A 27,754-nucleotide genomic window follows, 5' to 3' on the forward strand; every position below is an offset into this window, starting at 1 on the left:
GAACCGCGCGCTTTGAAGTATTTCGATAAACAATGGAGAAGAACCAAAGAACATTGGATGATGTTATATCGTGGAGAAGGTGATTCCACGAATAACATTGCGGAATCACACTTTCATCAATTAAAGCAAACATTTTTCTTGGGTAAGAAAAATGAGCGCATTGATGACATCGTCATAACTCTCATCACTGTTGTGATTCCAAATGCGATTATTAAGGTTCAAGTCGCTAATGTTTTGAATGAAGAAAGAGCAGTAAGAATTCTTACAAGGGCAGGTAATCAGATTGTTGAGCAAAGAGCTTCAAAACACGATGAATGTTTGAAATTAATTCAACACATTTTGGAAATTGTCGAAAGCCGAAGGATTGAACCTAATGTCCTTATTCCATCTTTGAAGGCAATATTAAATTTGGCACAAAGAAGTTTAAAGGAAGAGTAAGCAAGATTAGATAATTTGGACTTTTTTTAAAATTAATGAATAAACAGTATATTTTTGAAGTGTAAGCTTATTTACCTGAAGCTATATTACTTAATATAACATTCAAAGTATTATTGCTATTTATTGGAGAACAAATTTATGTAATTTTCACATGAAAATTGATAAATTTGTATTTCCTTATGATAATCAATTTTTGTATTTGTAGAGAGTCTCCCTGCATGATATCAAGACTTGGCTATAAGTCTTTATCCATTTTTGAAAATTGTATTGTAAATTGTAAGAATTTCTGAATACTACTACTATAAAATATAATTGCTTATCAATGTATATTCTCCCTGCATGATATCAAGACTTGGCTATAAGTCTTTATCCATTTTTGAAAATTGTATTGTAAATTGTAAGAATTTCTGAATACTACTACTATAAAATATAATTGCTTATCAATGTATATTCTCCCTGCATGATATCAAGACTTGGCTATAAGTCTCTATTCATTATGAGTATGACCCCATTTTTTTACAAAAAGTGCCGAATTGCAACTTTGTCCCAATCTCTATTTTAGAACTGTTTTCATAGGAATTGAAGGGTGAGAGGTATATAGTATGCCTATATACCTCGCACCCTTCAATTCAAACTCTAAATGGGAGAAACTTTGTTCGTATGTTATCTTATGAAAGCAAAGTTTCTCCCATTTAGAAAGTGAATGGGAGCCTACCAGGCACTGATACATAATCAGTGCTTTGTAGGCTCCTATTCCCTCGAGAAAGTTCGAAAACTTGGTCGCAATTGCATCTGATTGAGACCAAGTTTTCGAACTTTCTGGTAGGAATTGAAGGGTGAGAGGTATATAGGCATACTATATGCCTCTCACTCTCAGATTACATTAACGTACATAAAAAATATTTTTAGATTGATTTTTACTAACCTGAACCTCGGAGTAACGAGGTATTCGTAGATATGATGTAGGCTATTGTTTTAAGCGGTAAGCTCGGAAACTTTTGTTAGATAACTTAGCATTCGAAGTCACTTTTTGAACTTTCTGCGCAAAACTGTAGCCTCGGAGTACCGAGGTATTCGTAGATATGATGTAGGCTATTGTTTTAAGCGGTAAGCTCGGAAACTTTTGTTAGATAACTTAGCATTCGAAGTCACTTTTTGAACTTTCTGCGCAAAACTGTAGCCTCGGAGTACCGAGGTATTCGTAGATATGATGTAGGCTATTGTTTTAAGCGGTAAGCTCGGAAACTTTTCTTATATAACTTATCATCCAAATCTACGATTTGCAATGAATCATCAGTAAGTAAATAATTGTATTAAAAAGATGTAAATACGATAATATTAAGTGTTTATTCGTAATGATTTGAGAATTTGTTGAAAATTTATTGAACTTGCTCGAGATTTTCATTTTCTGAACTCGTCAATGCTTTCCTTAAGGTTTTTTAATTGACCGTCGACTATCCAGAATGGTTCTTTTCTGGATTTCGATACCAGTGATCATCAATTTCACTGGCCTCGAATTCATTCGGCGTAAAGTAAACGTTCGTTTCAGGATTCACAGGCAAAGAAGAATGGGGCATATTATTGTAAAATCTGATGACCCGTGGAAGATCTGATTCTGACTTGCAGTTTCTTTCCACGTATGGCCACCATCTCTCAATCTTACCATTTGCCTGTGGATTGCCCGGTTGAATGAAAATATGCTCAATTCCACGTTCAACCAAAAGTTGATGAAATGAGCTTTTATTTTCAAGGCCGTTATCGGTCCAAATAGCGTATGGTGGTTGAGGTAGAGTACTTAATGCTCTTTTAAGAACTGCAGTTGTATTTTGAGCTGTTTTTTCGGTAAATAAATTAAAATCTATGATTTTTCGCGATCTGTCGTCTATTATCGCAAACAAATATTTGCCTATTCGTTTCCTCCAATAGTGGATATCAGCATGCCAAATTTGATGACATTTGGATGCTAGATAATTTCGAGGAATGTATTTTTGCTGATTTTCTTGATTTTGAGGGGGAGTATCTGCGATAATCGCTTCGTGTATTTTCCTGCCCATTCTATATGAGGGAGAATCGAAATTTTTTGTAATGTATGTTGCCGTTTGAAGAGATTCGCGTAATGGATTTATTTCAATAGGCGTACCTTCTATTGGAGTCACAACTGGAACTAAAGTTGTGCGGTCAACTTCATCGAGCCAGTTTCCAGACTCATAATTTATTTCTCCATTTTTTTGAATTTCTGATTGAATTTTTTGAAATTCTTCTGGATTCTTCTCAATATTGACAAGGTCTGTTTTCATTTTCTGAATAATTTTATTGATGCCTGCATCGGGCATTAAATCTTTCAAATTTGCATAAGCTTGGCAGGCATCAAGATTAATTTCTATTTGTTTTCTTCCTCTTTTTGGAATTAATTCCAAATTATTTTCTCTGACAAGCTTTTTGAACATGGTTTTGGATATTTCACGAAAGGTACCATTATTTAAACGGGCCTTTTTGCAAATATCCTTTAGCTTCATTCCAGAGTTAATTTGTTGAACCGATTCCTTTAGCCATTCGATGTCAACGAATTTTCTGGAGGTACGATGCCAGTGATATGGACCCATTTGATTTTTGTAAAAGTTTACAAAAACTTCCATTCTAAAAAATAGTATGGATTTGATATAAAAAATAATATGTAATAGTGTAATATTGATTAAATAATAAAAATAAGTTTTTTTTAAAAAAATAATTTTGGCGCCAAAAGTCACTTTTTCTAGCGACCCTTTTCGGTAGGGTATAAAATTGATATGAATTATTTGGTATCTCACCTCACTTCACAATAGATGTGTAAAGTATTCAATCAAAATCTGGATTTTAATTTGGAAAGGTTGGTATGTTTTCTTTATAGTGAAGATACCATATAGAGAATTTTACGGACCCCAGCGCTAGATATTCTGGATATATAATATATATAGAGCGTTTATCATTTGTATAATTCGTTAGGAATACTTAACAAAAGGAATTTCTAAATTGCAGATCTCATAAAAATTTTCCAAGAAATGAAAAATGTTTAGTACAATTATCGCTACCTATGAGTGCTTAATTTATTAATTTTATTCAAATATTATATCTGAAATTTCTAGAGAAAATCAAATTTTATTAAAATAAAGGGAAGTAGTGAAGCGAAAGAAGACCATACTACAGAAGACTCTCAGAAACAAAATGATGTTGATCGACAAGCAATACGTTCCCTACAGAAACAATTAGATTCCGCACGCATCACAATTGAGGTTTCTAAGTTAGAACAAGAATTATTCCATTAAGTACTAATTGTGTATATAATATTATTATAATAACTGTAATTCCTCTTAATTATGCCTGTACAAATCTTTTTTGATTACTCTAACTAGTTGTGCCTTCTCTTCATTGTTGAAGAATTGTTTAATTATTGAAAACATTGCATCAGCTGAGTATCCTTTGACAAAGTGTATGGCTTGGAGATCATAAAAAAAGGATAGAGCTTCTGTATTGAAATTTGAATCGACATTCTGAATCTATTTGCGACACATTTTTCATATCGAATTGGATCGTTGTGTGCAAAGTAGTGATGCGAGAAAATCCCAAACATATGGGGATTCTCATATCCCGTCCCCTATCGTTTCCCCTATTCAATTTTTTGGGAATTTTATTTTTTTCCGCCCATTGAAGACAAAAATCGGCGGTTTTTATGAATGTGGTAGAAAAAACAACAAAATAACACATAAAGTATTTTTAATTTCTATTTTTTCTTTCATTTTCTCTATGTAAATTAATTTTTCTGCTTAATTTTAAATTTTATTTTTTAATTTCTCATTATGTTCATAAATTTAACTCGCAGTTCTCATAAAAAATACAAATATTCTAATTCTATTCCATTTTTTTACAATGGTCTTTGGTCTGGGGTTCCCTCGTCCCAATTCTGATGAATTTTGAGAGGTGGGATTGGGGAATCCCATATTCAATTATCCCAAGTGTAATTTAATTATGAAAAATATTATTCTAGAATACAAACTAGATCTAAATACTCAAGTTTGGTTTTCAATTAGTTTTCAAATTTTCAGTCATTTCAGATAAAATCTCTCAAATAACTTGTTCCGTACGGAAAAGGTTCCTTAGAAAAAGTGATAAAAGTGACACTTACTCTTATTTTTCGCGGCAAAATTGGAAAGGCTTTTTAATAAATTATTTATAATATGTGAGGGATTATATTAATTTTTATTCATTAAATAATTAAAAAAAGGTTCATTTGGGGAAAAAAGAATTCAAAATGATTGTTTTAGATGTGTTTTATTTGGAATTGAAGGGTGAGAGGTATATAGTATGCCTATATGCCTCTTACCCTTCAATTCAAACTCTAAATGGGAGAAACTTTGTTCGTATGTTATCTTATGAAAGCAAAGTTTCTCCCATTTAGAAAGTGAATGGGAGCCTACCAGGCACTGATACATAATCAGTGCTTTGTAGGCTCCTATTCCCTCGAGAAAGTTCGAAAACTTGGTCGCAATTGCATCTGATTGAGACCAAGTTTTCGAACTTTCTGGTAGGAATTGAAGGGTGAGAGGTATATAGTATGCCTATATGCCTCCCACCCTTCAATTCTATCAATTTTATTTATTTTATTTAAATGTTAAATTTAAATGTAAAAACTTAGATTTTTTTTGATTTAATATTAAATATACATTTATAATGATATACCTTTTTATAAAATAATGATTTTATTACTTTTTAAATTTGGCACCAAATGTCACTTTTTCTAAGGAACTTTTTCCGTATGATATAATCTCTCAAATAACTATTTTTCATATTAGAAATATTGCAAATACAAACAGAAAGACAATTTTGGCGACTCTTGCTCGAGCTCTGATGCAAGATAAGAGCTCGAACAAAATTCTCTCAAACTGGCGAGTAACTCTTACCCTTGATTCTTACAGAGACAGGAGTAGTGTTAGAAGTTCGAGTAGAGCGAAGCTCTGCTAAGATCTTCCACGTGATTGGAAGATCTTAGCAGAGCTTCGCTCTACTATTTTGTAATTGTATGCTCTGGCTGATGAGTAACCAGGGCTGCGTGATGTGTACGAATAAGATCATACACTAGCTCGGCAAACGCCGAGCATATTGATTTAAACGTACATCTCACAAAAAATAGTGTCAAAATTTATCCCAAATTTTACAAAACCGCAGCAGTTTTGACATCCAAGAGCTAAAAAAATTGAAAAATCGCATCTCTATGCAAAGTATCCCGGTCTCTTTATCTTTGCTCTTTCGATAGCTCTTTGAACTTCCTTTGGTACATCAGTGTAGCGAACTTTTGATTTTTTGCACCTTGAGGATGTAATGGTGGTGGTGGTGGTGTTGTTGTCATCATCTACTTTATTCACGTAGCTACTCAAAAATATATAAGATAAGTTTGTTACTTTTTAATTTTTTATAATTTTATTTTTCAATTGTCACTTTTTTATTTTTTAAATGAATTCGCCACACACATTTGATGACGCTATCAAACCTTTATCACAATTTGGTTTATCTTCAGATTGAGTCCGAGAATTTTTTAATTTATTAATGATACTAGAGTAATCCTTAAATTTTTAAATCAAAACAAAGGTCCTGCTGTAATTCCTCCTTATTTACAAAATTACGCCAATCTCATCGACAGTTTACTTGATAATATTGTCAAATGTGCAACAATTGACACAACAAATTCCTTCCAACATTTTCAATTTAAATTCACACTTAAATTTTTCATAAGATGAATTTATACAATCTGGATTAGAACAACTTTTGATATTATGTTTTTTATTAAATCATTAACCATGTTCGAGAATTTTTGAAATCGCAGTGCATAAGATTACATTTAAGCAATATTTCTCCCATTTAGAGTGGTAAATGGTGGGTGAGAGGCATAAAAGTATACTATACCTCTCACCCTTCAATTCCTTTTAAAAATTGTCAAATTGTTTTGTGAAACCAATCAAATTTATAAGAAATCACAGTCATCATTTAGCGGAACTACCGACATACAGAAGTTCCTGTTCTCAAATCCTCACGTATTAAGTTCAAATACTATTTATTGTAAAGATTTCAATTTTGAAAGCTCTGACCATTCAAAAGTTGATCGTCGAATGGTTGACAAAAATTGTTTTGAACATATTATGTACAAAGGTTTTAGCAATAATTATACATTTTTTACAACTTCATTAAAGGAAAAAGAACAAAATTAAATAATGAAACAAAGATTATATATTGTATTCTTTTATTATCAACTTATGGATAGGAGTATTACATCTAATTATAATTAAATTTCAGAAAAAGTAAAGAAACTTGAAAAAATAGTAATGCAAAAACTCCACTTAATATAAAATTTTGACAATCATATGCCTCCTCGTACTTTTCATTTTTCTCAGCATCAGATCTATGAATTGAATAGAGCAGCTATAATATATCAAAAGATGTTACAAATAAGCCTGAATTTCTCGATCAATTTTTAAATTTATACTTTCCAAATTCATCAAAAAAATTAAGAAAGCACATATGGAATTATTTAAAGCGTGCTTGCACAATTCAACTCAGAGATTGTGATAAAAACATTTACGGACAGTATTAGATTAGTCCTCAATATAAATTTCACAAAATTGATTCATCAGCCACCGAAAATTCATATTCTATCGTTTATAAATGCGAAGGAAGCTGTAATTACAAAATAAAAGTGACATTGTACACAAATCAAATTCCAAAAATCGAATTTGCAATGAATGCACACCAAAAGGAACAGTTTTTACCGATATTGATGAAGAAAAAAAATTAATGAACTAATGAAAATTATCCGAGAGCATCATTTAATACAGCCATTAACTTCTGAATCTCAAATATTATCATTTTTACTTTCTGAGGCAACAAAGCTTCAAAATTCTCCAAAAAATCCAGAAGGATTATCACAAAATTGTACAAAGAATTCTATCCACATAATTTGGTTATTCCAGATTTTGTGGAAAATATTCTTTCAATTACCAAACAAAATTCCGAATATTTCCTCAAATGCACCGCGTTTTACCCAGAGCTAATCCTTATTTTTGGTTATGATCGTTCAGTCTCAATTTCTCACTCAGCAACAAAATTATTCTTGGACGGTACCTTTAAAATCGTCCCAAAACAGTTTGAAGATAAGGGTCAGCTCCTTACTTTAATGGTGCTTGACCCTATAATTAATGAATACATTCCGGTTGTCCACATTCTGATGAAATCTCGGACAGCAGAAGCGTATACAACCGCATTTTCGGCATTAATTACAATAATTGGCTTCAATAATTTCAATACCGTTTACGTGGATTTTGAAATTGCCCTTTTCAAAACCATTAAATTATTTTGCCCAAACGCAAAGGTTACGGGCTTCTTATTTCATTACCGCCAAGCTTTGGTTCGCAACAAGACATACCAAAAGATATTTTTATACTTTACCAAATTTATTCCTCACTACCATTCGTCGAAAATGACTCATTTTGTAAAATACTTAAATTAATCGATGAATCATCCTCAGAAATTATAAAGCCGCTCGTAAATTACTATAAAAAAGTATGGAAGAAAGATTATGAGTTCATTAACCAATTAGATTCTGAAGATTATATTTATTCAAATAATGTTCTGGAATCGTTCTATTCATTGCTTTCGAAAGGATTAGAAAATGCCCAACCTAGCCTCGAAAAAAATGATTGAGGTCTTAATGAAAGTCGATAAACACATTTTGGACAAACAATTCCTAGTACCAAACCATCAAAGCATCCTGTCAATTATACAAAGTCCACAGCAAATATGAAAAAGGCAATCACAAATTATTTATCCGAAACTAATCGAAATTCAAAGATAAATCAAACTTAAAGAATTTCAACAGTCAAATCAAGTAAATGAGAATTCAATCGATTTTACACAAGAAACAGGTGGGTTTTCTCAAAATGATGAGAAAATTCTCAATGAAATCCAGAATAACCAGAATAAGGTGGTTTATCAAGTTATCAAATCGATGGCAAAATACAAATTCGATGCTTCAAATATTTTTATTCCGGTTGTTCATATACTAATGCAATCCAGAACAGCAGAGGCATATTTGCAAGCATTTTGCGAGTCACTACCGATAATCGACTTCACAAATTTCGAAATTGTTACAATTGACTTTGAATTAGCCTTATTCAAATCAATGAAAGTTATTTGTCAGGAGTCAAAAGTAACTGGCTGCTTATTCCATTATAGGCAGGCCTTAATACGCAAGATGAAAGAGCTTTACCCTAAGTTCTTACACTTTATGGAATTTTTGCTTCACTTCCCTTTGTCGAAAAAAATTCATTTTTTGAGATACTGAAACTGATCCAAAAAGCAAATTCTAAACCGTCAGCCGATTTTGTCAAATATTACATGCGCGTACGGAAACCAAAATATGATTTCATTACTAAGCTTGATACATCTGAAAACATACTTACTTATCATGCACTCGAGTCATACCATTCACAACTTTCTCGCATTAAAATTTGGAAAACATCATTAAAATTTTAATGCGCGTTGATCAAAGCATTCTGGATATGCAAGCTAACACAAAAATACCTATACAATGAAAAATCAAAAAAAAATTTCGAATTTAGTCAAAGAATATCTTCATCAAATGAAGTCAGAAGATATAGAAACTGCGATAAACCAACCTCAATATATACAACAATTGACAGCAATTCAATTGAAAGTTCTAAAGAAATCGAGAATTTTTCACAGATTGATGCAGACGAACTCAACGAATTACCGAATGACTGCGATAATCACGTAATGAATATCGTTAGTATGGATGTTCAGAATTTCAAAGTATTGTGTGCTTTTGAAGTTCATTTGTGTTATTAAAGTGTGTTATATCCATATTTTTCAAATTTTTAATAATTTTTTAATTTTCTATGATGAAACATATTTCAAAATCAAATTTGAATCTATACATATAAAATAATTATAAAAATACTATATTATAATTTTCAATTGTGTGCTGTAAACTATGACACTGATAATATAATTTTTTAAATTAATGCATTATTTGGAGAGATATAATTATATCAGATGGATAGTATACCATACCGAAAAGGGTCGCTAGAAAAAGTGACTTTTGGCGCCAAAATTATTTTTAAAAAAAACTTATTTTTATTATTTAATCAATATTACACTATTACATATTATTTTTTATATCAAATCCATACTATTTTTTAGAATGGAAGTTTTTGTAAACTTTTACAAAAATCAAATGGGTCCATATCACTGGCATCGTACCTCCAGAAAATTCGTTGACATCGAATGGCTAAAGGAATCGGTTCAACAAATTAACTCTGGAATGAAGCTAAAGGATATTTGCAAAAAGGCCCGTTTAAATAATGGTACCTTTCGTGAAATATCCAAAACCATGTTCAAAAAGCTTGTCAGAGAAAATAATTTGGAATTAATTCCAAAAAGAGGAAGAAAACAAATAGAAATTAATCTTGATGCCTGCCAAGCTTATGCAAATTTGAAAGATTTAATGCCCGATGCAGGCATCAATAAAATTATTCAGAAAATGAAAACAGACCTTGTCAATATTGAGAAGAATCCAGAAGAATTTCAAAAAATTCAATCAGAAATTCAAAAAAATGGAGAAATAAATTATGAGTCTGGAAACTGGCTCGATGAAGTTGACCGCACAACTTTAGTTCCAGTTGTGACTCCAATAGAAGGTACGCCTATTGAAATAAATCCATTACGCGAATCTCTTCAAACGGCAACATACATTACAAAAAATTTCGATTCTCCCTCATATAGAATGGGCAGGAAAATACACGAAGCGATTATCGCAGATACTCCCCCTCAAAATCAAGAAAATCAGCAAAAATAAATTCCTCGAAATTATCTAGCATCCAAATGTCATCAAATTTGGCATGCTGATATCCACTATTGGAGGAAACGAATAGGCAAATATTTGTTTGCGATAATAGACGACAGATCGCGAAAAATCATAGATTTTAATTTATTTACCGAAAAACAGCTCAAAATACAACTGCAGTTTTTAAAAGAGCATTAAGTGCTCTACCTCAACCACCATACGCTATTTGGACCGATAACTGCCTTGAAAATAAAAGCTCATTTCATCAACTTTTGGTTGAACGTGGAATTGAGCATATTTTCATTCAACCGGGCAATCCACAGGCAAATGGTAAGATTGAGAGATGGTGGCCATACGTGGAAAGAAACTGCAAGTCAGAATCAGATCTTCCACGGGTCATCAGATTTTACAATAATATGCCCCATTCTTCTTTGCCTGTGAATCCTGAAACGAACGTTTACTTTACGCCGAATGAATTCGAGGCCAGTGAAATTGATGATCACTGGTATCGAAATCCAGAAAAAGAACCATTCTGGATAGTCGACGGTCAATTAAAAAACCTTAAGGAAAGCATTGACGAGTTCAGAAAATGAAAATCTCGAGCAAGTTCAATAAATTTTCAACAAATTCTCAAATCATTACGAATAAACACTTAATATTATCGTATTTAGATCTTTTTAATACAATTATTTACTTACTGATGATTCATTGCAAATCGTAGATTTGGATGATAAGTTATATAAGAAAAGTTTCCGAGCTTACCGCTTAAAACAATAGCCTACATCATATCTACGAATACCTCGTTACTCCGAGGTTCAGGTTAGTAAAAATCAATCTAAAAATATTTTTATGTACGTTAATGTAATCTGAGAGTGAGAGGCATATAGTATGCCTATATACCTCTCACCCTTCAATTCCTACCAGAAAGTTCGAAAACTTGGTCTCAATCAGATGCAATTGCGACCAAGTTTTCGAACTTTCTCGAGGGAATAGGAGCCTACAAAGCACTGATTATGTATCAGTGCCTGGTAGGCTCCTATTCACTTTCTAAATGGGAGAAACTTTGCTTTCATAAGATAACATACGAACAAAGTTTCTCCCATTTAGAGTTTGAATTGAAGGGTGCGGGGTATATAGGCATACTATATACTTCTCACCCTTCAATTCCTATGAAAACAGTTATAAAATCTCGTAAACGAAAAAGGGGATTTGACGGAGTCAAATCCCCGCTCACAAAAAGTGGACTTTACATGTCAAATTTTATATGCATGTAATGTCCACTTTTATGAGTTTTAGGAAGGAATTGGAAGCCATGAGTTACTGACATTGCATCAGTATCTCATAGCCTCCAATTCCTTCAAAAAATCGGAGAAACTTTGTCCGAATAGTTTAACATTCGGACAAAGTTTCTCCCATCTTTCAATGTAATTGCTACCTGTGAGGTACTGACTTGAAGTCAGTGCTTCACAGGTAGCAATATCCAAAAATTTAAAAACATTTTATCAGTTCGTTAGAGAACTAGAGCCTCCTAGGTACTGAACCAGAATCAGTGCCTAGGGGACTCTAGTTATCTATATAAATCTGAGAAACTTTGAGGAAATTGTTCGACATTTCCTCAAAGTTTCTCAGCAATTTAGCGAGGAATGTTCGTTATCGTGTAGATATTTATAATATATACATGATAACAAACATTCCCCGCTAAAAGATGTAAAATCTTATAAGAAATAATTGCAAAAGAATAACAAATTGCAACAAATTTTATATGAAACTGAACCTTATGAGGTAGTGATTCAAGATCACCGCCTCATAAGATTCAGTTTCAATCTCAAGTATCTCAAAAGTAAGGCTCTATTTTTTGCCACGTAAAGTGTCACTTTTCTGTCAAACCGTTTTTATCGTTTTTGTTTACAACAAAAATAAAAATAAAAAACAAACTTAAATTAACTATTAAATTTTTTATATTTTAATTTCATATTTTTAATAAAATTCCTTATATATTATAATTATTATATTAAAAACCCTTTCGAATTTTGGCGTGAAAAATAAGAGTAAGTGTCACTATTTGTCACTTTTTCTAGTGACCCTTTTCGGTCCGGAACAATTTCTGACCTGAAGAAAGGTGTGTCCAGGCGGCATCGGAATTGATCGGGAAATCGGGATAAAAGTATTCAATTTTATCCCGATAAATCGGGATGAAAGTACTCAATTTTTAATCGGGACGGAATCACTACACATTTGATAGAAACATTATTTAAAAATCGTTTGAATATATAATATGCAACTACAGAAGATATAGGAGAATGTTGTGTATGTTTCATTGGATTTAATTTCATATTGGACGAAATTGCAAAAAGATTCTTTTGAATTTTGGTTTAATAAAAGTGTAAATGTCATATACTGTTAGTGTATGTAATAATAGATATGGTAATACTAATAAACATATATGATACCGATAATCATCAAAAGATCAGATATTACATTTTTATAAATATCAGGGATATTAATGTTTTATCGGTACTATTGCATACTTAGAGATATATTGAAATGTGGGAATAACGGGTATTCGGAAAAAGAACAGGATATTCATAATATTAATTTATATGATTTTAAATTTGAAATGATTTGAATAGTTAGATGTGTTTGTGAAGTTTGGTAATATGATACAGATTGATTCGTATAAGAATATAAGTGAATTTGTGATTTTTAAAAAGAAATTTTTAGTAAAGATATATTTGAATGGAGAAATATTTGAGAAGCATTGAAAATTTGAGAAGAAAATTGAAAAGGGTATAAAAATGAAAAAGTAAAAATTAATAACGTAATAACATGTTTTAATAAGTTTTAAATAAATTTATAATATAAAAATATATTAATGATAAAATAAATTTGAATAAGGTTTTGAAAATAAATTGAAAAGCAATTGAATAAATAATAAATGAAAAATATATTACAGTAGGTATTCAGAAAAAATATATATGAAAAAAAGTTAAAAAACATAAATTGATGATGAATAGATAAATATAACTAGAAGGAAAGTTAAAGATTTATTTAGTAAGGGAATGATAGAATAAACAAAAATTAAGTAAGTTTGTTTCTAAGATGTCTTATTGAAAAACAGATTTGTCTGATCACAAGCACTTAAGACTTTTATAACAATAGAAATGTGTTTATGATATTGAAATAGTCAAATTACAATTTTTTTCTAAGATGTCTTATATCACTATAATGTTTTATTGTTTCCATTCAAACTATAATTACAATTCTATACAAAATCCAAAGTTAGTATGGTTATGTTGGGTACTGTGGCACTGCGCGCCTCCTTACCCATTATATGTGAATTTGACACTTTACAAAACCGTTAACGTATATTTTACAACACAAACGACAACACTAACTTAACCTTAAATATTTATAAAACCGCCAACCACTTCACTAACGAACTCACTAATGTAAAAAATAAACGTTCTCACTATCGTTCTCACTAACGACTTCACTAATGTTCTCATAAATTTTCCTCAATAAGTTAGTAAACATATCTTGGGTACTGTGGCACTGCGCGCCTCCTTACCCATTATATGTGAATTTGACACTTTACAAAACCGTTAACGTATATTTTACAACACAAACGACAACACTAACTTAACCTTAAATATTTATAAAACCGCCAACCACTTCACTAACGAACTCACTAATGTAAAAAATAAACGTTCTCACTATCGTTCTCACTAACGACTTCACTAATGTTCTCATAAATTTTCCTCAATAAGTTAGTAAACATATCTTGGGTACTGTGGCACTGCGCGCCTCCTTACCCATTATATGTGAATTTGACACTTTACAAAACCGTTAACGTATATTTTACAACACAAACGACAACACTAACTTAACCTTAAATATTTATAAAACCGCCAACCACTTCACTAACGAACTCACTAATGTAAAAAATAAACGTTCTCACTATCGTTCTCACTAACGACTTCACTAATGTTCTCATAAATTTTCCTCAATATCTTCATCATCAGTGTTAACCCTATTGTAGTCATACTTGAAGCCATAAACTTTCTCTAACTTCTTAACGTACAATTTACATAACTTACCTTCGTCATCGTATGGTTTAATGATATAACTATTTCTATCTTTATACACAGTCAATGAAAAGTCAACTGGTCTCGGATGTATTTGAAAGAACATGTTATGCTCAGGAAGGAAGAATAAATGTTTAAATGTATGTTTGTTATACTGTGGAATTCGAATGAGTTGCTTTTGTTCTGTCATTTACATCCAAATAAAATAAAAAATAAACTTAAAAATAAACTTAAAAATAAATGATATCACCACCCTCACACGTATGAAAACATAGCACAAAAATAAATTTAGGTGAAGTGGTGAAATCTCACCTCTTTTTTCACCTCTTTTTTCACCCGTTGAATTCATTACTTTATAACTCTCTTCCTTTCTCCAACTCTTCTAACTTCTTCTTAAGTTCAGCAATGTTGTCCTCATGAAGTTTAATCTTTCTCAAAATTCCTTCTTTATCTAATGGTTGCTTTATCTTTCTAAACTGAACTCTACCATCTTTCATAGTATGAATGTAAAAACCTTCTGGAATAATTCCTGATTTAATGTATTCTACCAAAAACTTTTGTTTCATTGCTTCAGTGACTTTAGTCGTCATTTTACTCTAAGGTGAAGCTAGCACAGCGATAATGGATTTCATGACTTTTTAGTATTTCATGCAATCTTAACAGATAGCCTTACAAGTACTTCCAGTGTCCCTAGCTGTCCCTCCTTTTTATATAACTCCATGACATTTATAATCTCGCGAAACTTAACAGGTAGCATAACAGATAATTAAAATCAGATGAGGTTTTGAACCAAAATTTCTAAGCAACGTTGTCAAGGATTTTGAGGAACTAGGGACAGAGTGTGGCAAAGTCCAAGATTTAATTTATCTTCATCTGTTTCATCAGTTATCTTATCTAATATGCCAATATTTTATTCATAACTCGTGGCAAACTCACTAACTTTCATTATGTTCATCTGCATGCTTCATCTGATAGAAAGTATGACTTTCATTAACTCTGTGAGATAATGAAAACTACTAGGGACAGAGACCATGGCAAAGTTTATGACTTTCATTATTTCCAGAACTTAATGAAAACTACTAGGGACAGAGACCATGGCAAAGTTCATGATTTAATTTATTCTCTCACTAACAACAAACACAAACTCCAACACTAACATCAAGTACTAACTTCAGCACAAATGACAAACGCTAACAACAAACACAAACTCCAACACTAACATCAAGTACTAACTTCAGCACAAATGACAAACGCTAACAACAAACACAAACTCCAACACTAACGACAAAAATAAATGTCCTCACTTCTTAACAAAGTAATATGTGCTTCTTACACCACCATAGCTCAAACGTTTCTTTTCAAACATCGATTGAAACTTATTTTGAGCCATTGGCTTTAGTCTCTTTTTCTTCAAATACGCCAAGAAATCTTCTTCACATCTTTTCACTTCATAGCCTTCTTTAAACTCCTCCTTGTTAAGTTCTATGAAATCCTTTATATCATTCTTTGTTGCAATGGCTTCTTCACGAACGACATCGTGAACTATTTCATCACTGCATTCATGAACGACCTCCTCACTGTTCTCATGAACTATTTCAACACTGTTCTCATGAACGACCTCCTCACTGTTCTCATGAACTATTTCATCACTGTTCTCATGTATGACCTCCTTACTGTTCTCATGAACTATTTCATCACTGTTCTCATGTATGACCTCCTTACTGTTCTCATGAACTATTTCATCATTGCATTCATGTATGACCTCCTCACTGTTCTCATGAACTATTTCAACACTGTTCTCATGAACGACCTCCTCACTGTCTTTCATAAGCGTTTCAAAGTCTCCTTTACTCATTACTTCAATCTCATGCTGTTCACAGTAGTACTTAAACTCACTGTATATGTCTTTGTTGTATGTTATATTGCTTCCCATGTACTCCATGAATTTTTCAAGCACTTCCTCATAATTCACTGTTTCTTTCTTTCCACGACCTTCTAATAACATACTTGCTTCATAAATATAACTTCTTGCAGAACCGTCTCGCTTTCTACTTCTCTTCACAAATTCTCTCATCTTGCCACCAAATACATTTGAACTACATGCAAAGAATTCATTCTCCTTCGCAAATTCTTTATATCTTCTGTAGCACTCTGTACAATTCCATCCGGATACAAACTTTTCATAGAACTCCTCGTAAAACATTTGGTAAGGTGTTTTGTTCATTTCGATGAGTTCTTGTTTAGCCCTGGTGAATGGTATCTTCCTTACATCAAATTCACTTAAATCTTTCTTCATGAAGTACGTCAGTAAGTTTGAATAAAACTCTTCATTAAAGCTTTCAATGAGATTTGAGAAATATTCGTAATTTCCTTTGTATCTGCTGCTTACGTCAATGACAACAAATCTTCTGTCGTCTTTGTCAATCTTTACTGAGTTGAAGTTGTTAGATATCATGATGATATTACAAACATTCTCTATCTTTCTTACTGGCTGACACTTCTGATTTAAGTCCAACTGAGTCTCTGTTACTATTGACTTTAGTGCGTCGTGGTTCATGACCTTAGACGTATCGCATGAGCTTAGTTCATTGCATACGATGAGCTTCATGTTCTCAATAGCAGCATTGAATCTACCAACCACATTCTCTATTGCCGTTATATTATTGTTGGCGTACTTGCTAATGAGCTCGCATAGAACATTACTAAGTACATTCTTACCAGTTCCTTGCTTTCCTATTAACAAAAGTACTGTTCCAGTCTTTCCACAAGGATTTTGAACGATGTAGGCGAACCAGTTCAAAACATACTCATAAAGCTCTTCATCCTCATTACATATGACATCGTGAACATGTTTCAAATATCCTTCAATAACGCTTTCATCTACTTCATTCAGTACCTCATACTCATATCCTCTGAAATAGCTGTAAATGTCATCTCTTTCGTCAAAGAATCTCATGCCTGACTTCATAAGATAGTTCTTGTTCTGACCCGCTTCATAAATCATCAGTGCGTTCACATCCTTCTCCTCAATACGTCCTACATAAATACTCTTCATGAGCTTATTGAATTCCTTGCTATCTATTGATACAAGTGTTGTTGTGTCTCGTATTCCATCATAATCTTTCACTAGATATGTCATACGTGCTCCGTCAATAACGACAACACATCTTCTTAAGTCATTTATAACACTAGCTATGTCAATACCGTCCTCACTCATGTACTTATTTTTCCTCAAGTCCTTTAGTGTGAAAGTGTCTCTAAGTTCTATTTCAAACAATTCATTTACATGTCCTTTGCAATACTTCTCTATAAAATATTTCTGTCGTTCTTTACTAAGTTTCTTAACAGCTCTGAAGAACCATGTGTTTTGACTCAAACATCCTTCACAACTTCTCTCATTCATTCCTAGTTCTTTCATGTCATTATCTTCAATCTCTATGGTCTCATTGACTAAGGTCAAAGGGTTCTTAGTCATTGCTGGTCTTATCTGAAACAATGTTTGTGCAACAGGTTTAACTAGTTCAGCAACGTCCTTCCTTAATATGAATAGCTGTTTCCACTCATCTTTGCTAACAGTTCTTTCATAACCACTGACAGTAATGATTTCATTTGCTGACTTTAGACACTTATGTTCTATCATTTGTATTGCTTTTGTGTAAGGCTTTCGTGAGCATAGGTTGTATATGTCATTCCTGCAATGTTCATTCATGCCAATAGTACTAAATCCTTTCTTTGCTGTTGAATGCATAATATCCATTAGTTCCTGTGTTCGTATTGCTGTCTCATAAAATACAACAAGACCTTTGTCATCTATGACGTACTTACCGAAAACATTGCTTATATTCTTTAACCATGAAATAACATCCTCATTCATGCTGTCAAACATGAAGTAAGGTCTTACATACTCTTCACTTATAAGATACTCCACAAAGTACTTGTTAAGCTCTATGTCCTCGTGAGCGATTTCATTAGGTTTGATATTAGTTCCTTTTGTCATTGCTGTCATGTACTTCACTCTCATAGTTCCTTTCAATAGCGTAAAAATACTTCATTGTTTCATAACTGCTCTAAATTCTGTTCAAAATTCGTACAACATAACTTTTTAACATTAGTGAAAGAACATGAGCGAAACAAAACATCTAACATTACAGAAGAAGTCAATGACAATGCCGATGAAAACATTACAGAAGGAGCTAGTGAAAATATTGACGAGTTCAGTGAGGAAGAAGATATTGAGGACGTCAATGAGAACGTTAGTGGGGAACAAACTCAATGGGAAACATTGAGAAATCATGAAGATTATGAGATTTTGTACGACATATCCTTTTACTATTCGTCGAAAGAAAGACAAACATATTATGAGTGAATACTTAAATAATTATGGTTATATTGTGCTTAGTTTAAACAACAAAATGTACTTAAAGCATAGAATTATTGCAGAACAGTGGATTGAAAATACAAACAATTTGAAAGAAATAGACCATATAAATCATGATAGAACGGACAACAGAATCTCAAACCTTCGTTGGTGTTCTAGATCTGAAAACAATAGAAATAAAAGCAAGTATGGCGATATAGTTTATGAGTTCGTTGATGAAATATCTGACGAAGCTGTTGAAATAACAGATTATGGTAAGCATTCGTTTGAGTTCTACTACTATGTTGAGAATGAGGACGCATTCTATTATTATACAGGTCTTAACTATCGAAAACTTCATATAAACTTTACAAAAACAGGTACTGCTTATGTTTGTATGATAGATACAGAAAACAAGAGTGTAATTTTATTCATAAACAAATTCAAACGCTTGTACGGGTTCATGTAGGACAAACATTATTTTTCAACACTAACACCAACACTTAGGACAAACATTCATGACTAACATTACTGTATAACATAGACACTAACTGCATCGAAACTAAACGTAAATGCTTTGTCAAAACTTCATCGTATATGTTTTGTCAAAACTTCATAATAAATGCTTTGTTATGACCTCATGGAACTTAAACGTAAATGATTTGTCAAAACTTCATCGTATATGCTTTGTCAAGACTTCTTCATCGTAAATGTTTTGTCATGATTTCATCGTATATGTTTTGTCAAACATGAACGTATATGCTTTGTCATGACTTCTTCGTATATGCTTTGTCATGACTTCTTCGTATATGTTTTGTCAAAACTTCTTCGTAATGAGTGTAAATGATTTCATATGATTGTTTCCCTCGAAAAACCGAGAGAAGAGATTCCATATGAAAATCGCAAGAATTTGGCTCCTGGTTTGAAATATTATTATGTTCATAGACTTCATCGTAAATGTTTTGTCATGACTTCATCGTATATGTTTTGTCATGACTTCTTCGTATATGTTTTGTCATGACTTCTTCATCGTATATGTTTTGTCATGACTTCTTCGTAATGAACGTATATGTTTTGTCAAGGTTTCATCGTATATGCTTTGTCATGACTTCATCGTATATGTTTTGTCATGACTTCATCGTAAATGTTTTGTGAAGAATATAACAACCGCCTGAATTCAGACGGTTGCTTTTTATACAAAATTCACACAGGAAAATTCTTGAGTTTTGGTTGAAAGAATACGGTCGAGCCAAAAGTGGCTCAACCTCAAAACAAGCATTTTATGAGCTTACTAAGGGTGTTATAAATGAATTCAAAGGTATTTACATACATCCTGACTTCGTTCATTTTGTTGCTGAATGGTGCTCTGTAAAGTATGCATTTTATGTCAAAGATATTATGGACTCCATAGACAAGAAAGTTCATGAGAAGTTAGATGAAGAAGAACTCGAAGATACAGTAGAGAATGTAAAAACAAGCATTTTATGATCTTACTAAGGCGTTATGAATGAATTCAAAGGTATTTGCATACATCCTGACCTCGTTCATTTTGTTGCTGAATTCAGCAAAAATAATGTTTAGGGTAGATGGTTTTTAGGTGTCACTACGTCACCATGTCACCAGGTTAATTAACTTCTCTTAAAATTACTGACAACATGACATTTTGACAACAGTCCAGGAAATATATTTTATCGTATATGCTTTGTCATGACTTCATCGTAATGAACGTAAATGTTTTGTCATGATTTCATCGTATATGCTTTGTCAAACATGAACGTATATGTTTTGTCATGACTTCTTCTTCGTATATGTTTTGTCATGACTTCTTCATCGTAATGAGCGTAAATCAGACAAAAATATATTTTAGGTGAAGAGGTGAGATCTCACCTCTTTTCTCACCTCTTTTCTCACCTCATTGAATTTTCATGATTTCTTCGTATATGTTTTGTCATGACTTCTTCGTATATGCTTTGTCAAGACTTCTTCATCGTAATGAGTGTAAATGACCCAAAAATAATGTTTAGGTGAAGAGGTGAGATCTCACCTCTTTTCTCACCTCATTGAATTTTCATGACTTCTTCATCGTAATGAGCGTAAATGTTTTGTCATGATTTCATCGTATATGCTTTGTCAAACATGAACGTAAATGTTTTGTCAAGATTTCTTCGTATATGTTTTGTCATGACTTCTTCATCGTAATGAACGTATATGCTTTGTCAAACATGAACGTAAATGATTTGTCGAAACTTCATCGTATATGTTTTGTCATGACTTCTTCGTACATGTTTTGTCATGACTTCTTCGTACATGTTTTGTCATGACTTCTTCATCGTAATGAACGTATATGCTTTGTCAAACATGAACGTATATGCTTTGTCGAAACTTCATCGTATATGCTTTGTCAAACATGAACGTATATGATTTGTCGAAACTTCTTCATCGTAATGAGTGTAAATGTTTTGTCATGATTTCATCGTATATGTTTTGTCATGACTTCTTCATCGTAATGAGCGTAAATCAGACAAAAATATATTTTAGGTGAAGAGGTGAGATCTCACCTCTTTTCTCACCTCTTTTCTCACCTCAGCCGCTAAGCGGCGAGACCCAAAGGGTCTTGAATTTTCATGATTTCTTCATCGTATATGTTTTGTCGAAACTTCATCGTATATGCTTTGTCATGACTTCATCGTATATGTTTTGTCATGACTTCTTCATCGTATATGCTTTGTCAAACATGAACGTATATGCTTTGTCATGATTTCTTCGTATATGTTTTGTCATGACCTCTTCGTATATGCTTTGTCATGACTTCTTCTTCGTATATGCTTTGTCAAAACTTCATCGTACATGTTTTGTCGAAACTTCATCGTATATGTTTTGTCGAAACTTCATCGTATATGTTTTGTCATGACTTCATCGTAAATGTTTTGTCATGACTTCTTCATCGTAATGAGCGTATATGCTTTGTCATGATTTCATCGTAAATGCTTTGTCAAACATGAACGTATATGTTTTGTCATGACTTCTTCGTATATGTTTTGTCATGATTTCATCGTAATGAGCGTAAATCAGACAAAAATATATTTTAGGTGAAGAGGTGAGATCTCACCTCTTTTCTCACCTCTTTTCTCACCTCATGAATTTTCATGACTTCTTCATCGTAATGAGCGTAAATGATTTGTCATGATTTCTTCGTTTATGCTTTGTCAAACATGAACGTATATGCTTTGTCAAACATGAACGTATATGTTTTGTCATGACTTCTTCTTCGTATATGCTTTGTCATGACTTCTTCATCGTAATGAGTGTAAATGTTTTGTCATGACTTCTTCGTACATGTTTTGTCATGACTTCTTCATCGTAATGAGTGTAAATGTTTTGTCATGATTTCATCGTACATGTTTTGTCATGACTTCTTCATCGTAATGAGTGTAAATGTTTTGTCATGACTTCTTCGTACATGTTTTGTCATGACTTCTTCGTATATGCTTTGTCATGACTTCTTCATCGTAATGAGCGTAAATGATCCAAAAATAATGTTTATGTTAGAATGTTAGATCTAACACCTTTTCTAACATGTTTTCTAACATGGAGGATTTCATTAGATATAAATATTATTTGGTGAAAGTATCCTAAAAATATTTGATGGACTTTAACTAAAATAATGTTTAGTGAAGAATGTTTATATCAGATGAAACAGTAAAGTATTATATCTATTAAATCGTCTATGATGTAAATTGTGTATAGAATGAAATGGAGGATTTCATTAGATATAAATATTATTTGGTGAAAGTATCCTAAAAAATTTTGATGGACTTTAACTAAAATAATGTTTAGTGAAGAATGTTTATATCAGATGAAACAGTAAAGTATTATATCTATTAAATCGTCTATGATGTAAATTGTGTATAGAATGAAATGGAGGATTTCATTAGATATAAATATTATTTGGTGAAAGTATCCTAAAAATATTTGATGGACTTTAACTAAAATAATGTTTAGTGAAGAATGTTTATATCAGATGAAACAGTAAAGTATTATATCTATTAAATCGTCTATGATGTAAATTGTGTATAGAATGAAATGGAGGATTTCATTAGATATAAATATTATTTGGTGAAAGTATCCTAAAAATATTTGATGGACTTTAACTAAAATAATGTTTAGTGAAGAATGTTTATATCAGATGAAACAGTAAAGTATTATATCTATTAAATCGTCTATGATGTAAATTGTGTATAGAATGAAATGAAGGATTTCATTAGATATAAATATTATTTGGTGAAAGTATCCTAAAAATATTTGATGGACTTTAACTAAAATAATGTTTAGTGAAGAATGTTTATATCAGATGAAACAGTAAAGTATTATATCTATTAAATCGTCTATGATGTAAATTGTGTATAGAATGAAATGAAGGAAGAATATTTATATCTAATGAAATCCTCCATGTTAGAAACATGTTAGAAAAGGTGTTAGATCTAACATTCTAACATAAACATTATTTTTGGATCATTTACGCTCATTACGATGAAGAAGTCATGACAAAGCATATACGAAGAAGTCATGACAAAACATGTACGAAGAAGTCATGACAAAACATTTACACTCATTACGATGAAGAAGTCATGACAAAACATGTACGATGAAATCATGACAAAACATTTACACTCATTACGATGAAGAAGTCATGACAAAACATGTACGAAGAAGTCATGACAAAACATTTACTCATTACGATGAAAGAAGTCATGACAAAGCATATACGAAGAAGAAGTCATGACAAAACATATACGTTCATGTTTGACAAAGCATATATACGTTCATGTTTGACAAAGCATAAACGAAGAAATCATGACAAATCATTTACGCTCATTACGATGAAGAAGTCATGAAAATTCATGAGGTGAGAAAAGAGGTGAGAAAAGAGGTGAGATTCACCTCTTCACCTAAAATATATTTTTGTCTGATTTACGCTCATTACGATGAAATCATGACAAAACATATACGAAGAAGTCATGACAAAACATATACGTTCATGTTTACAAAGCATTACGATGAAATCATGACAAAGCATATACGCTCATTACGATGAAGAAGTCATGACAAAACATTTACGATGAAGTCATGACAAAACATATACGATGAAGTTTCGACAAAACATATACGATGAAGTTTCGACAAAACATGTACGATGAAGTTTTGACAAAGCATATACGAAGAAGAAGTCTGACAAAGCATATACGAAGAAGAAGTCATGACAAAACATATACGAAGAAATCATGACAAAGCATATACGTTCATGTTTGACAAAGCATATACGATGAAGAAGTCATGACAAAACATATACGATGAAGTCATGACAAAGCATATACGATGAAGTTTCGACAAAACATATACGATGAAGAAATCATGAAAATTCATGAGGTGAGAAAAGAGGTGAGAAAAGAGGTGAGATCTCACCTCTTCACCTAAAATATATTTTTGTCTGATTTACGCTCATTACGATGAAGAAGTCATGACAAAACATATACGATGAAATCATGACAAAACATTTACACTCATTACGATGAAGAAGTTTCGACAAATCATATACGTTCATGTTTGACAAAGCATATACGATTGAAGTTTCGACAAGCATATACGTTTCATGTTTGACAAAGCATATACGTTCATTACGATGAAGAAGTCATGACAAACATTACGAAGAAGTCATGACAAAAACATGTACGAAGAAGTCATGACAAAACATATACGATGAAGTTTCGACAAATCATTTACGTTCATGTTTGACAAAGCATATACGTTCATTACGATGAAGAAGTCATGACAAAACATATACGAAGAATCTTGACAAAACATTTACGTTCATGTTTGACAAAGCATATACGATGAAATCATGACAAAACATTTACGCTCATTACGATGAAGAAGTCATGAAAATTCAATGAGGTGAGAAAGAGGTGAGATCTCACCTCTTCACCTAAACATTATTTTTGGGTCATTTACACTCATTACGATGAAGAAGTCTTGACAAAGCATATACGAAGAAGTCATGACAAAACATATACGAAGAAATCATGAAAATTCAATGAGGTGAGAAAAGAGGTGAGAAAAGAGGTGAGAAAAGAGGTGAGATCTCACCTCTTCACCTAAAATATATTTTTGTCTGATTTACGCTCATTACGATGAAGAAGTCATGACAAAACATGTACGATGAAATCATGACAAAACATTTACACTCATTACGATGAAGAAGTCATGACAAAACATGTACGAAGAAGTCATGACAAAACATTTACACTCATTACGATGAAGAAGTCATGACAAAGCATATACGAAGAAGAAGTCATGACAAAACATATACGTTCATGTTTGACAAAGCATATACGTTCATGTTTGACAAAGCATAAACGAAGAAATCATGACAAATCATTTACGCTCATTACGATGAAGAAGTCATGAAAATTCATGAGGTGAGAAAAGAGGTGAGAAAAGAGGTGAGATCTCACCTCTTCACCTAAAATATATTTTTGTCTGATTTACGCTCATTACGATGAAATCATGACAAAACATATACGAAGAAGTCATGACAAAAATTATCGTTCATGTTTGACAAAGCATTTACGATGAAATCATGACAAAGCATATACGCTCATTACGATGAAGAAGTCATGACAAAACATTTACGATGAAGTCATGACAAAACATATACGATGAAGTTTCGACAAAACATATACGATGAAGTTTCGACAAAACATGTACGATGAAGTTTTGACAAAGCATATACGAAGAAGAAGTCATGACAAAGCATATACGAAGAAGAAGTCATGACAAAACATATACGAAGAAATCATGACAAAGCATATACGTTCATGTTTGACAAAGCATATACGATGAAGAAGTCATGACAAAACATATACGATGAAGTCATGACAAAGCATATACGATGAAGTTTCGACAAAACATATACGATGAAGAAATCATGAAAATTCATGAGGTGAGAAAAGAGGTGAGAAAAGAGGTGAGATCTCACCTCTTCACCTAAAATATATTTTTGTCTGATTTACGCTCATTACGATGAAGAAGTCATGACAAACATATACGATGAAATCATGACAAAACATTTACACTCATTACGATGAAGAAGTTTCGACAAAACATGTACGTTCATGTTTGACAAAGCATATACGATGAAGTTTTGACAAAGCATATACGTTCATGTTTGACAAAGCATATACGTTCATTACGATGAAGAAGTCATGACAAAACATGTACGAAGAAGTCATGACAAAACATGTACGAAGAAGTCATGACAAAACATATACGATGAAGTTTCGACAAATCATTTTACGTTCATGTTTGACAAAGCATATACGTTCATTACGATGAAGAAGTCATGACAAAACATATACGAAGAAGTCTTGACAAAACATTTACGTTCATGTTTGACAAAGCATATAGATGAAATCATGACAAAACATTTACGCTCATTACGATGAAGAAGTCATGAAAATTCAATGAGGTGAGAAAAGAGGTGAGATCTCACCTCTTCACCTAAACATTATTTTTGGGTCATTTACACTCATTACGATGAAGAAGTCTTGACAAAGCATATACGAAGAAGTCATGACAAAACATATACGAAGAAATCATGAAAATTCAATGAGGTGAGAAAAGAGGTGAGAAAAGAGGTGAGATCTCACCTCTTCACCTAAAATATATTTTTGTCTGATTTACGCTCATTACGATGAAGAAGTCATGACAAAACATATACGAAGAAGAAGTCATGACAAAACATATACGTTCATGTTTGACAAAGCATATACGTTCATGTTTGACAAAGCATATACGATGAAATCATGACAAAACATTTACGTTCATTACGATGAAGTCATGACAAAGCATATACGATAAAATATATTTCCTGGACTGTTGTCAAAATGTCATGTTGTCAGTAATTTTAAGAGAAGTTAATTAACCTGGTGACATGGTGACGTAGTGACACCTAAAAACCATCTACCCTAAACATTATTTTTGCTGAATTCAGCAACAAAATGAACGAGGTCAGGATGTATGCAAATACCTTTGAATTCATTCATAACGCCTTAGTAAGATCATAAAATGCTTGTTTTTACATTCTCTACTGTATCTTCGAGTTCTTCTTCATCTAACTTCTCATGAACTTTCTTGTCTATGGAGTCCATAATATCTTTGACATAAAATGCATACTTTACAGAGCACCATTCAGCAACAAAATGAACGAAGTCAGGATGTATGTAAATACCTTTGAATTCATTTATAACACCCTTAGTAAGCTCATAAAATGCTTGTTTTGAGGTTGAGCCACTTTTGGCTCGACCGTATTCTTTCAACCAAAACTCAAGAATTTTCCTGTGTGAATTTTGTATAAAAAGCAACCGTCTGAATTCAGGCGGTTGTTATATTCTTCACAAAACATTTACGATGAAGTCATGACAAAACATATACGATGAAGTCATGACAAAGCATATACGATGAAACCTTGACAAAACATATACGTTCATTACGAAGAAGTCATGACAAAACATATACGATGAAGAAGTCATGACAAAACATATACGAAGAAGTCATGACAAAACATATACGATGAAGTCATGACAAAACATTTACGATGAAATCATGACAAAACATATACGAAGAAGTCATGACAAAGCATATACGTTCATGTTTGACAAAACATATACGATGAAATCATGACAAAACATTTACGATGAAGAAGTCTTGACAAAGCATATACGATGAAGTTTTGACAAATCATTTACGTTTAAGTTCCATGAGGTCATAACAAAGCATTTATTATGAAGTTTTGACAAAACATATACGATGAAGTTTTGACAAAGCATTTACGTTTAGTTTCGATGCAGTTAGTGTCTATGTTATACAGTAATGTTAGTCATGAATGTTTGTCCTAAGTGTTGGTGTTAGTGTTGAAAAATAATGTTTGTC

At 32.2% G+C, this 27,754-nt stretch overlaps 2 protein-coding genes and 1 pseudogene across 3 annotated transcripts, besides 10 other annotated features; all 3 read right to left on the bottom strand.

The window, feature by feature from the left end:
- Positions 1-992: part of a mobile genetic element that runs on past the window's edge.
- Positions 993-994: 2 nt separating this feature from the next.
- Positions 995-1,313: a mobile genetic element.
- A 526-nt stretch (positions 1,314-1,839) lies between these two features.
- On the bottom strand, positions 1,840-3,041 carry TVAGG3_0157230 (annotated as a pseudogene). Its single transcript has one exon. A coding segment is annotated over exon 1 (1,202 nt).
- A 1,708-nt stretch (positions 3,042-4,749) lies between these two features.
- Positions 4,750-5,063: a mobile genetic element.
- Positions 5,064-6,651: 1,588 nt separating this feature from the next.
- Positions 6,652-8,475: a mobile genetic element.
- A 28-nt stretch (positions 8,476-8,503) lies between these two features.
- Positions 8,504-8,811: a mobile genetic element.
- A 2,381-nt stretch (positions 8,812-11,192) lies between these two features.
- Positions 11,193-11,485: a mobile genetic element.
- Positions 11,486-11,511: 26 nt separating this feature from the next.
- Positions 11,512-12,237: a mobile genetic element.
- A 206-nt stretch (positions 12,238-12,443) lies between these two features.
- Positions 12,444-12,524: a mobile genetic element.
- Positions 12,525-13,399: 875 nt separating this feature from the next.
- Positions 13,400-13,601: a mobile genetic element.
- A 2,108-nt stretch (positions 13,602-15,709) lies between these two features.
- TVAGG3_0157310 (phage fiber proteins family) lies at positions 15,710-16,351 on the bottom strand (the record flags this gene model as incomplete). The annotated part of the gene is made up of 1 exon (XM_051224833.1): positions 15,710-16,351. One exon carries the CDS (start codon positions 16,349-16,351, stop codon positions 15,710-15,712), a length of 642 nt encoding a protein of 213 aa, XP_051109819.1.
- Positions 16,352-16,387: 36 nt separating this feature from the next.
- Positions 16,388-27,754: part of a mobile genetic element that runs on past the window's edge.
- TVAGG3_0157330 (uncharacterized protein) lies at positions 17,108-18,430 on the bottom strand (the record flags this gene model as incomplete). The annotated part of the gene is made up of 1 exon (XM_051224834.1): positions 17,108-18,430. A coding segment is annotated over one exon (1,323 nt), but the record flags the coding sequence as incomplete, so codon positions are not given.

The sequence above is a fragment of the Trichomonas vaginalis genome, chromosome IV (genome assembly GCF_026262505.1).
Source record: "Trichomonas vaginalis G3 chromosome IV, whole genome shotgun sequence".
Lineage (NCBI taxonomy): Eukaryota > Parabasalia > Trichomonadida > Trichomonadidae > Trichomonas > Trichomonas vaginalis.